The sequence below is a fragment of the Heterodontus francisci genome, chromosome 31, assembly GCF_036365525.1.
Source record: "Heterodontus francisci isolate sHetFra1 chromosome 31, sHetFra1.hap1, whole genome shotgun sequence".
Lineage (NCBI taxonomy): Eukaryota > Metazoa > Chordata > Chondrichthyes > Heterodontiformes > Heterodontidae > Heterodontus > Heterodontus francisci.
Window position 1 is genome coordinate 11,576,730 of NC_090401.1, and position 12,490 is coordinate 11,589,219.

The 12,490-nt window shown below is 44.1% G+C and overlaps 1 protein-coding gene across 4 annotated transcripts in view; it reads left to right on the top strand.

The window, feature by feature from the left end:
* trit1 (tRNA isopentenyltransferase 1) overlaps window positions 1-11,747 on the top strand; it is a 50,426-nt gene extending 38,679 nt beyond the window's left edge. For all 4 annotated transcript variants that reach the window (XM_068011099.1, XM_068011100.1, XM_068011102.1 and 1 more), the window contains 2 exons: window positions 5,140-5,257; window positions 10,422-11,747. In XM_068011099.1, the coding sequence (XP_067867200.1) occupies window positions 5,140-5,257; window positions 10,422-10,537 (234 nt within the window). In that variant the 3' untranslated portion in view covers window positions 10,538-11,747. The remainder of the gene's footprint in view (window positions 1-5,139; window positions 5,258-10,421) is intronic.
* The last annotated feature ends 743 nt before the right edge of the window (window positions 11,748-12,490 follow it).

A 12,490-nucleotide genomic window follows, 5' to 3' on the forward strand; every position in this document is an offset into this window, starting at 1 on the left:
ATAGAATTAAAAAGCAGAGAAGACATTTCTTTTAAAAATGACTATGGGATCCTTGGTTTTATGAAGAGGCATAGAGATAAAAAAAAGGAAGTTCTGCTAAACCTCTATGAAACACTGGTTAGGCCTCAGCTGGAGTATTGTGGCTAATTCTGGGCACCACACTTTAGAAAGGATGTCCAGGCCTTAGAGGAGATTTACTGGAATGGTATCTATGATGAGGAACTTCAGTTAAGTGGAAACACCGGAGAAGCTGGGATTGTTCTTCTTACAGCAGAGAGGATTAGAGGAGATTCTATAGAGGTGGTCAAAGTCATGAATGATTTTGATGGAGGGAGTAAGTAAGGAGCAAATGATCTAGGTGACAGAAGAGTTGTAACCAAAGGTCACAGATTTAAGATAATTGGCAAAAGAAGCATAGGCAACATGAGGGGAAAATTATAACATTGCATATTGTTGTGATTTGGAATGCACTGCCTGAAAGAGTGGTGGAAGCAGGTTCAATAGTAACTTTCAAAATGCAATTTGATAAACTTGAAAAAAAATTACAGCGTTCTGGGGAAAGCAGAGGAGTGATAGTTCTACTAAAGAGCAGGTGTTGTGGGCTAAATGGCCTTGTTTTCTATCATTCTATGATTCTAAGGGTGAATCTTGGTTAGAACACACTTGGAGTATTGTGCACAGTTCTGGTCTCCATATTACAAAAAGGATATAGCAGCACTAGGGAAGGTGTAAAACAGATTTGAAGCAATGATACTGGTACTGGGAGGGTGCAACTATCAGGAAAGACTGTACAGGTAAGGAGGTTTAAGGCAGAGAAGTCTAGCACTTAGGATCTTGGCAGCCGAAGACACGACAGGCAGGGATGGAGCAACTAAATTCAGTGATGGATAGGAGGCCCGAATTGAAGGATACAGATGTCTTGGAGGGTGGAATAGGTTAGAGAGATAGGGAGGGACGAGGCCATGGAGGGATTGAAAACAAGGATGCGAATTTTAAAACTGAGACATTACCAGACCAGGAGCCGGTGTAGGTCAGTGAACACAGGCATTGATGGATGAATGGGACTTGGTGCAAGTCAGTCAATGAGCAGCAAAGTTTTTAAGGAAAACAAAAGGCTGAGGAAGTGACCTGATGGAGGTCTTTAAAATTATGAAGGAGTTTCATGGGGTAGATTGTCGAGAAGGTGTTTCAACTGTATTTGAGTCCAAAGCTGGGGACTACAAATATAAGATAGCCAGCAATAAATCCAATAGGGAATTCAGGGGAAACCTTTCTATCCAGGGTGGTAAGAATGTGAAACTTACTACCACATGGCAGTTACGTGGAAACTGGATAAATACTAGAGGGAGAAATGAATAGGATGACATGAAGAATGATAAAAGAAGATTTATATGGAGCAAAAACGTTGGCATAGAGCAGTTGGGCTAAATGGCCTGTTCCTGTGCTGTAATTGCTATGTGTTCTATGTATTATGGAATTTCCAAATCCCCTGCTTATATCACCCACTTAATTTTCTCTTTGCCATGTTCCTGTCAGCTGCCCACTGCTTAGCTTTCTACCCCCTCTGCCATGAACCTGCTGCTTAATTTATTTTTCTTCTTCCTTGAGTTTTTAATCCCTCTTGCCCTGGTGCCTGAGTTACTTCATTGTTTTCTAGCTGTGCTGTTTACATTTTAATGTTCCCAGTCACTAGCCCGCACCACTCTGAACACACTATTTAATATTTGTATGGTTATGATCTACATTAATGCTGTGTCTCAGATGAGACCTTTAAACTGAGGTCCCGTCTGCCTTCTCGGATGGATGTAAAAGATCCCACAGTACTATTCAAAGATGAGCAGGGGACTACTCTACGATGTCTTGGTCAATATTTAGCCCGCAACCATCACTAAAACAGACTGTCTGGTTATTGTCACCTTGCTGTTTGTGGAAACTTGCTGTATGCAAATTGACTGCAATATTTCCTACATTGCAGTAGTGACTGCACTTCAAAAGTACTTCATTAGCTGGTGAGCACTTTGGGGCATTCTGTGGTTGTGAAAGGCGCTATATAAAGAGGGAATGTAATAAAGTCTAAATTAGGTTTACTGTGCATGTATGCGAATGCACAGAATGTAGTAAATAAGGTTGGTGAGCTGCAGGCACAGATAGCAACGTGGAAATGTGATGTTCTGGCGATAACGGAGACCTGGGTCAAAAAAGGGCAGGACTGGGTACTAAATATTCCTGGATACAAAGTGTTCAGGAAAGAAAGGAGAAGGGGTAGCTGTATTGATTAAGGAGAACATTACACTGCAGGAGAGAGAGGATGTCCTAGAGGGGTCAAGGACAGAATCTATTTGGTTAGAGCTAAGAAACAATAGAGGTACTATTACATTGCTGGGTGTAATCTATAGGCCACCAATTAGAGGGAAAGATATAGAGGAACAAATTTGCTAGGAAGTTACAGAGAGGTGCAAGGATTATAGAATAGTTATAATGGGGGACTTAAGTCATTCCAATATAGACAAGGATAGCAATCGTGTAAAGGGCAGAGAGAGAGACGAGTTCCTACAGTGTGTTCGGAGAATTTTCTACATCAGTACATTTCCAGTCCAACGAGGAAGGAGGCATTGCTGGATCTGGTTCTGGGAATGAGGTGGGTCAAGTGAATCAAGTGTCAGTAAGGAAATGTTTAGGGGACAGTAATCATAGCATCATAAGGTTTAAGTAGGCTATGGAAAAGGACAAGGAGCAATCCAAAGTAAAGATAATTAATTGGGGGAGGGCCAACTTCAATGGGGTGAGAACAGATCTGGCCCAGGTAAATTGGAATCAAAGATTGGCAGGCAAAATTGTAACTGAATTGCCTTTCAAGTGGAGATAATTCGGGTATATTCCCATGTGGGGGGAGGGGGGGGGTGTGGTGGTAGGGAGGGGTGGGTAGAGCAAAGAAATCCAGAGCTCCCTGGGTGAGATAAAGAGAATAAGATGAAGCAGACCAAGGATGCATATGACAGATGTTGGGTGAATAATACTAGTGAGAACCAGGCTCAATATAGAAGGTTCAGGGGGGACGTGAAAAAAACAAACAAGAGAAGCAAAGAAAGTATGAGAAGAGACTAGTAGTTAACATAAAAGGGAATCTAAAAGTCTTCTAAGGCATATAAATAGAAAAAGGGTGGTAAAAGGAGGAATGGGGCCAATTAGGGACCGAAAGGGAGATTTATGTATGGAGGCAGAGGGCATGGCTGAGGTACTAAACTAATACATTGCATCTGTCTTAACCAAGGAAGAAGATGCTGCCCAAGTCATAGTGAAAGAGAAGGTAGTTGAGACACTGAATGGACTAAAACTTGAAAGAGAACGTATTAGATAGGCAGGCTGTACTTAAAAGTTGATAAGTCACCAGGACTGGAGATGCATCCAAGGATGCTGAGGGAAGTTAAGGGTGGAAATTTCAGAGGCACTGGCCATAATCTTCCAATCCTCCTTGGATACAGGGGTGGTGCCAGAGGGCTGGAGAATTGCAAATGTTACACCCTTGCTTAAAAAACTGTGTAAGGATAAGCGCAGCAACTACAGGCCAGTCAGTTTAACCTTAGTGGTGGGAAAGCTTTTAGAAATGATAATTTGGGACAAATGTGGATAAATTAAGGAAAGCCAGCAAGATTTGTTAAGGGCAAATCATGTTTAACTAACTTGCTTGAGTTTTTTGATGAAATAACAGAGAGGGTTAATGATGGTAGTGTGGTTAATGTGGCGTACATGGACTTCCAAAAGGCATTTGATAAAGTGCCACATAACAGGCTTGTCAGCAAAGTTAGAGCCCATGGAATAAAAGGGACAGTAGGAGCATGGATATGAGGTTGGCTGCATGACAGGAAATGGAGAGTAGTGGTGAATGGTTGTTTTTCAGACTGGAGGAAGTGTTAGGACCACTGCTTTTCTTGATATATATTAGTGACCTAGACTTGTGTACAGGTCACATTTTCAAAATTTGTGGATGGCACAAACTTGAAGTATTGTGAATTGTGAGGAGAATGTTGATAAACTTCAAGAGAACATAGACAGCCTGGTGGAAGGGGCGGACAAGTGGCAGATGAAATTTAATGCAGAGAAATGTGATGTGATTCATTTTGATAGGAAGAACGAGGAGAGGCAATATAAAACAAAGGGTACAATTCTAAAGCGGGTGCATGAGCAGAGGGACCTGGGGGTATATGTACACAAATCATGGAAGGTGGCAGGGCAAGTTGAGAAAGTCGTTAAAAAGGCATACAGGATCCTGCACATTATAAATAGAGGCTTTGAGTACAAAAGCAAGGAAGTTATGATAAACCTGTATAAAACACTGGTTTGGTCTCAACTGGAGTATTGTGTCCAATTCTGGGCACCACGCTTTAGGAAGGATGTTAAGGCATGAGAGAGGTTGCAGAGAAGATTCAGGAGAATGGTTCCAGGAATGAGGAACTTCAGTTCCATGGATAGGTTGGAGAAGCTCGGTCTGTTCTCTTTGGAGAAGAGAAGATTAAGAGGAGACTTGATAGAGCGGTTCAAAATCATGAGGGGTCTAGACAAAGTAGATAGGGAGAAACTGTGCCCATTGACTGAAAGATCAAGAACCAAAAGACACTAATTTAAGCTGATTGTCAAAAGAAGAAATGGCGACATGAAGAAAATCTTTTTTACACAGAGTGGTTAGGAACAAGAATGCAGTGCCTGAGAGTGTGATGGAGGCAGATTCAATCAAAGCCTTCAAGAGAACTGGATAATTATTTGAAGAGATAAAATTTGCATGACTATGAGGAATAGGCAGGGAGATGCACTGGCTGAATTACTCTTGCTGAGAGCTGGCACAGACCTGACGAGCTGAATGGCCTCCTTCTGTGCTGTAACCATTCCATGATTCTAAATGCAAGTTTTTTCATTCTTTAGATATTGCAGCCTATCCCTGACTCAGCTGGTGCCAGAGAAACTGAACACTCTGCTCCAGCATAAAGAAACTGTAGAACTTTTCAAAATAGTTTATTAATGACTCAATTGAATGGCAGCTGACGGTTTTATTCAGTTCAGTGATTCCAACCTGCTGCGTAGCTGTCACTTGATGTTGTGCTTACACTTTGCATCCTGTTTGAAAGCTGCTCCCCTTGTTTGCAGGGAGAGGAGCCTACAGTGCTGCCCCTAACCGTGGAATATGACCAAAACGAGGGAAAGAGGAACCGGCGACGATGTGAATTGTGTGACAAAATCGTCCTTGGTGACCGTGAATGGAAGGGTAAGAAGAATGGGATTAAGTAACAACAGTAACCCAGAGTGAATGAGTGGGATTGAGGGTACAGGGGGAAAGTCTCGTTAACCCTCATTGAGTGGGTGAGACTGAGATACTGTTTCCTGATACCCCACTCTGTCTAACAGGTCGGATTGGTCTCCATCCACAGTAAGATTATTACCGACCTTTTCCTTTCGGACTAGTGTTCACTCGTTCCTGGATATTTTTGCTAATATCCATTCATGTGTGAGGTTAGACAGTGAGTGTTTGCATCACCCTGTTGACATTCAATCTCCACTTGGACACTTACAGCAGGGGTGAATGAATAGTGATTGGGAGCCAGATTCTTGGCCAAGTTCCCATTTGCTAGATTCTGATTAGTACTGAGGTCAATTGCAGCATGCCTGCCAATTCCCAGCAGAGATCAACTGGCTTGTCCCAGATTGGTGATGGAGCTGGGGACCAGATCTAGAGTCATCGAGTCGTACAGCATAGAAACAGGCCCTTCGGCCCACTGCGTCCATGCCGACCATAATGCCTATCTATACTAATCCCACCTGCCTGCATTAATTCCATATTCCTCTATGCCTTGCTCATTCAAGTACCTGTCCAGATGCCTCTTAAATGTCGCTACTGTTCCTGCCTCCACCACCTCCTCAGGCAGCTCATTCCAGATACCCACTGTTATTTGTGTGAAAAATTTGCCCCTTTGATCCCCTTTAAACCTCCTCCCTCTCACCTTAAATCTATGCCCTCTATTTTTAGTCACCCCTACCATGGGAAACAGACTCTGGCTATCTACCCTATCTATGCCTCTCATAATTTTATATACCTCTATCATGTCCCCTCTCAGCCTCCTTCGCTCCAGGGAAAACAGACCCAGCCTATCCAATCTCTCTTTATAACTCAAGCCCTCCAAACCGGGCAACATCCTTGTGAATCTTTTCTGCACCCTCTCTAGCTTAATCACATCCTTTCTGTAGTGCGGCGACCAGAACTGCACACAGTACTCCAAATGCGGCCTAACCAACGTTATGTACAACTGTAACATGACGTCCCAACTCTTATACTCAGTGCCTCGGCCGATGAAGGCAAGCATGCCATACGCCTTCTTCACCACCCTGTCTGCCTGTGTTGCCACTTTCAGGGAACTATGTACTTGCACCCCAAGGTCTCTCTGCTCAACAACACTCCCCAGGGCCCTGCCATTCACTGTATATGTCCTGCTTTGGTTTAACTTCCCAAAATGCGTCACTTCACACTTGTCTGCATTAAATTCAATTTACCAATCCCTTGCCCACTTTCCCAGTTGATCTATATCCTGTTGTAACCTTAGACAACCTTCTTCACTGTCCACTATACCACCAATTTTGGTGTCATCTGCAAACTTATTAATCATGCCCCTTACATTCACATCCAAGTCATTAATATATATGACAAACAACAGAGGGCCCAGCACCGATCCCTGCGGCACACCACTGGTCACTGGCCTCAAATCTGAAAAACAACCCTCCACTACCACCCTCTGCCTCCTATCACCAAGCCAATTTTGTATCCAATTTGCTAGCTCACCCTGGATCCCATGTGTTCGAACCTTCTGGACCAGCCTACCATGCAGGACCTTGTCAAAGGCCTTGCTATAGTCCATGTAGACAACGTCCATCGCCCTACCCTCGTCAATCCTCTTGGTCACCTCCTCGAAAACTCAATAAAATTCGTGAGACATGATTTCCCACGCACAAAGCGATGCTGACTCTCCCTAATCAGAACGTGCCTTTCCAGATGCATATAAATCCTGTTTCTCAGAATCCCTTCCAATAACTTTCCCACCACTGATGTAAGGCTCACTGGCCTGTAGTTCCCTGGCTTATCCCTGCTGCCCTTCTTAAATAAAGGCACAACATTAGTTATCCTCCAGTCTTCTGGTATCTCACCCATGGCTAATGATGATACAAAAATCTCAGCCAGGGCCCTAGCAATCTCCTCCCTTGCTTCCCAAAGCATCCTAGGAAACACCCGGTCAGGCCCTGGGTACTTATCCACCTTAATGCACTTCAAAACCTCAACACCTCCTCCTTTGTAATGTTGATATGCTCCAGGATATCGGTGTTCCCTCCCTGAACTCACTAGCTTCCATGACCTTCTCCACGGTAAATACGGACGAGAAGTATTCATTTAAGACCTCACCCATTTCCCGTGGCTCCACACATAGATTGCCACACTGATCTTTAAGGGGACCTACTCTGTCCCCAGCTACCCTTTTACTCTTAATATACTTATAGAATCTTTTAGGATTCTCCTTTATCTTATCTGCCAGGGAAATCTCATGGCCCCTTTTCGCCCTCCTAATTTCCTTCTTAAGTGTAGTCCGACATCCCTTTTACTCCTCGAGGGACTCGCTTGATCTCAGCTGCCTATACCTGACATATGCCTCCTTCTTTATCCTGACCAGACCCTCAATATCCCTCGTCGACCAAGGTTCCCTAATCTTGCCAGCCTTGCCCTTCCCTCTAACAGGAACATGCTGGCCCTGAACTCTTCCTATCTCATTTTTAAAAGCCTCCCACTTGTCCCTTTACCTGTAAACAGCCTCTCCCATTCAACTTTTGAGAGTTCCTGTCCGATGCCATTGAAATTAGCCTTCCCCCAATTTAGGACTTCAACCTGAGGATCAGTCCTATCCTTTTCCATAACTATGTTGAGGCTAATAGAGTTATGGTCACTGGTCCCAAAGTGCTCCCCCACTGACACATCAACCACCTGCCCATCCTCATTTTCTAAGAGGAGGTCAAGTGTAGCCCCTTCTCTAGTAGGGCCATTCACATACTGCTTCAGAAAACTATCCTGGACACACTTAACAAATTCTTCCCCATCTGATCCCTTAGCACTAAGGCAGTGCCAGTCAATATTAGGGAAGTTAAAATCACCTACTATTACAATCCTATAATTCCTACATCTATGCTCCTCCACTTCCCTCTGACTATTGGGGGGCCTATAGTATAATCTCATCAAAGTGATCACCCCTTTTTTATTTCTAAGTTCTACCCATATGGCCTCGTTGGACACTCCCTCCCGGGATATCCTCTCTAAGTACTGCCGTGATGTTCTCCCTAATCAATAGTGCAACTCCCCCTCCTCTCTTACCTCCACCTCTGTCACGCCGGAAGGATCGGTACCCCGGAACATTGAGCTGCCAGTCCTGCCCATTCCTCAACCACGTTTCCGTAATAGCTATAATAGGCTTAAACATTGGGAAAGCCTCTACAATAACTACAACTTGAATTTATCTAGTGTCTTTATCATAGTAAAATGTCCCAAGGCCTTTCACAGGGGTGTTTTCAAACAAATTTGACACTGAGCCATATAAGGAGCTATTAGACCAGATGACCAAAGGTTAGTTTTTAAGAAGGAAAGAAAGCAAGCGAGGCAGAGAGGTTTAGGGAGGGAAATTCGGAGCTTCGGGCCTTGGCAGCTAATGGCACAGATGCCAATGATGGGGTGATTAAAATCCGGGATGTACCAGAATTGGAGGAGCCCAGATATGAGTTGTAGGGCTCGAGGAGATTAAAGATGGGAGAGATTTGAAAATGATGAGATTTTTAAAATGAGGCATTGCTTAACCAGGAACCAATATAGGTCAGCGAGCACAGGGGTAATGGGTAAACGGGACTTGGTGCAAGTTTGGATTTAGGCAATAGATTTTTGGATGATCTTCAGTTAATGGAGGGTAGAATATGGGAGACTGGCCAAGGGTGTGTTGGAATAGTCAAGTCTAGAGGTAACAGAGGCATGAATCAGGGTTTCAGCAACAGATGAGCTGAGGCAGGGGCAGAATCAGGCGATGCTATGGAGTTGGAAATAGGCCAACTTGAATTTATCTAGTGCCTTTAACATAGTCAAACGACCCAAGGCCTTTCACAGGAGCGTTTTCAAACAAATTTAACACTGAGCCATATAAGTGATGGTGCGGATATGTTTGGAAGCTCATCTCGGGACCAAATATGACACCAGGGTTGCAAACAGTGTAGTTCAGCCTCAGACCGTTGCCAGGGAGAGGGATTGAGTTGGTAGCTAGGGAATGGAGTTTGTGGTGGGGACTGGAGACAATGGATTTGGATTTCCCAATATTTAATTGATAGAAATTTCGGTCTGTCCAGTACTGGATGTCTGACAAGTAGTCTGATAATTTAGAGACAGTGGGGGGTAGAGAGAGGTGGTGGTGAGATAGAGCTGAGTGTCGTCAACGTACATGTGGAAGTTGATGCTGTTTTCAGATAATGTTACCGAGGGGCAGAATGTTAATGGGAAATAGGAGGAGACTAAGTATAGCTCCTTGGGAGACACCAGAGGTAATGATGTGGGAGTGAGAGAGAAGCTGTTGCAGTTGATTCTCTGGCTACAGTTGGATAGGTAAGAATGGGACCAGGTGAGAGCTGTTCCAACCAGCTGGATGACCGCAGAGAGACGTTGGAGGAGGATGATGTCACCCATGCCAGTGGCTGGAGACAGGCCGAGAAGGACAAAGGATAATTTACCTTTGGTACAATCACATAAGATGTCATTTGTTACTTCAATAGCTGTTTCAGTACTGAGGCGGGGCGGAAACTTTATTGGAGCAATTCAAACATGGAGTTCCAGGAAAGGTGGGTGTGGACATGGGAGGTGACAAAACATTGGAGAGGGAAGATAGGTTGGAGATGAAGTAGCAGTTGGCAAGGACGGCGGGGTCAAGGGTTGTTTTTTTGAGGAGAGGGACAGTAGCTGAGCAGAGAGAGCCATTAACAATATCAGCTAACATGGAAGCCCAGCGGGAGTGTTGGCTTGTTAGCAGTTTTGTAGGAGTAGGATAGAGGAAGCAGGAGGTGGGTCTAATGGATATGATGAGCTCAGAGAGGGCATGCGGAGAGATAGGAGAAAAACTAGAAAAAGATGTGAGTTCAGGACTAGAGCAGGACGGAGCCTTGCAGAAAAGTCAGTCCAGTTGGGGGAAGGGAGGGAACTGCCAGAGGCAGCTGATGGGATAGTCTCAATCTTTAGTTTCTTTCTGAAAACTAGACATCAAATACAGCCAGTCACGTGACTCTGGGTTTTTGCGTATGCTAAGTTGAGATGATTGGGCAGTAGAATTTCCAGCGAGACTCATGTTAATACTGATTTGTTTACCTTGCAGCTCATCTGAAATCCAAGAATCACCAGTACCATTTGAAGAGGAGGAAGAGGGCTGAGGCACAGTTAAATACACACAGTTTCCCCGACACCACCAAAAACATCCCACAAGAAATGTAGAGTCTGCCTCAGTGTGCAATTGTATCTCAGGAACTTGCTCAGGGATGTATTGGGACCTGTGTAGATGATACAGAGTAGTCAAGGTCCCATGGCCTTTTGATGCTACCTACTATTGAGTTATGTTACATGGCTACATGAACTTGAAGCATTGATGGTATCAAAAGGCCCACTGCTGCTAGTTATAATTCTGTCTGTGCCCGTGTTCTACATAAGTTGCACAGGAATCGATCATGGATACAGTTTCCAAATCAGGCTGCAGTGAGCTTTCTGTTGAATCAATGTTAGCAGGAAAATTTCATGATTTTATTGAAACCATGTGGGGTTGGACATATTCCTGCAGGTTTCATCACCTGACACCCTTCCTGGAAATGCCTCACCCAGTCAAACAGCCTTTTGTCCCCATCTCCAGTATTGTTACAATTAACAAAACAGTTCATGAAAATATATATTTTTTTAGTACTCCAATGATTTTTCTCCTGCACTTGCTGACAGCTGTGTCCTGGAAATTAATCTTTAGTTGACAACCTGATACCAGACGGCAGTAATTGAGTAAACATGGTGAAAGATAGCAGATGTTTGGACTGAAGGGTCAATCCTAGAGTGTCTGCAGTAGGCTGCTCCTCTCTCACTTGTACCTGCAAGGCATGTGTACAAAATGAGAAGCCAGTGACCAATCATTGATGTGAAATACAGCCCTCACCGGGCTGGATGTGAGTGTGCAGAAATTTCTCCCAGTTATGACATTCTATATTGCTATTTGTATAAGCTTGTGTTCGACACCATCCTCACTCTGTTCGTGACGGCGAGAAAGATGAGGAAAGTGGAGGCTGACAGCAGAAGCAGGAAATGCCATCAAGCCGTACAATGATTCTGTTTGTATGAGAGTGACAGCTTTAACCAGCAAAAACCTTCCGCTTGGCACTGACATGGGGTGAACTCTGGAACAAGAGTCTGCAGGCGGTGTAGGCCTACAAGACATTGCCTTGTGAAGTCCTCTCCATTGAATGCTCCTGTTCAATTTTATAACTGTTCTTTTCTGCATTATGTTGTACTTTTAATGAATATTCTCTGAAATCCTAGTGAAAGAGGGAGATATTCCAGTTGGACATACTCTGAGCAGCTGAAGAGATCAAAAGATTTTTTACAACGATTTTAATTTCCCCATTGCTTTCAGCATATTAATAAAATTGAATGTCAGATGTTTATAGAATGATGTGTGACTCCCCCTCTACTAATAAATAGGAGTAACTGCACAGTTCTGTGTAATGTAAAGGCGTGTCGGAAGATGCTGGGTCTCTGTTCAGTTAGCTGATGTCCGTGGGGTTTACTGTTCAGGTTTGGGTCCCCTTTCCTAATCACTGCTGTTACTCCTACTGGCAATGCAAGTGTCAGGTGAGAACCCCCTCCAGGCGTACAACCCTTCGAGAACTGTGTTCCTCCACTTCTGCTTTCTTATACATCTCTGATTTCCTTTGCTGCACTATTGGCAGCTGTACCTTCAGTTGTCTAAGCCCTAAGCTCTGGAACTCCCTCCCTAAACATCTCTGCCTCTCAACTTATTTCTACTCCTGCAATGGGAATCCAGAGGTCTTCTAATGCTGTATTGTCAGTAAAAGGGTTGGCAAAGGAGCGGTGGGGCTAACTAGGGATCAAAATGAAGATCTTTTGGTGGAGGGTGAAGGTATTGCTGAGATACTGAATGAGTATTTTGCATCAGTGTTTACCGAGGAGGATCTTGTCAAAACTACAGTAAGCTAGAAGGTTGTCCGGATACTGGAGGCGATGAAAAAAAATTGATGAGGAGGAGGTACTAGGAAGTTAGGTGGTACTTAAAGTGGATAAGTGACCCAGTCCAGATGGGATGCATCCCAGGTCGCTGAGGGAATTAAGGGTGGAAATTCCAGAGTTGCTGGCCACAATCTTCCAATCCTCCTTAGATTGGGGAGGGGTGCC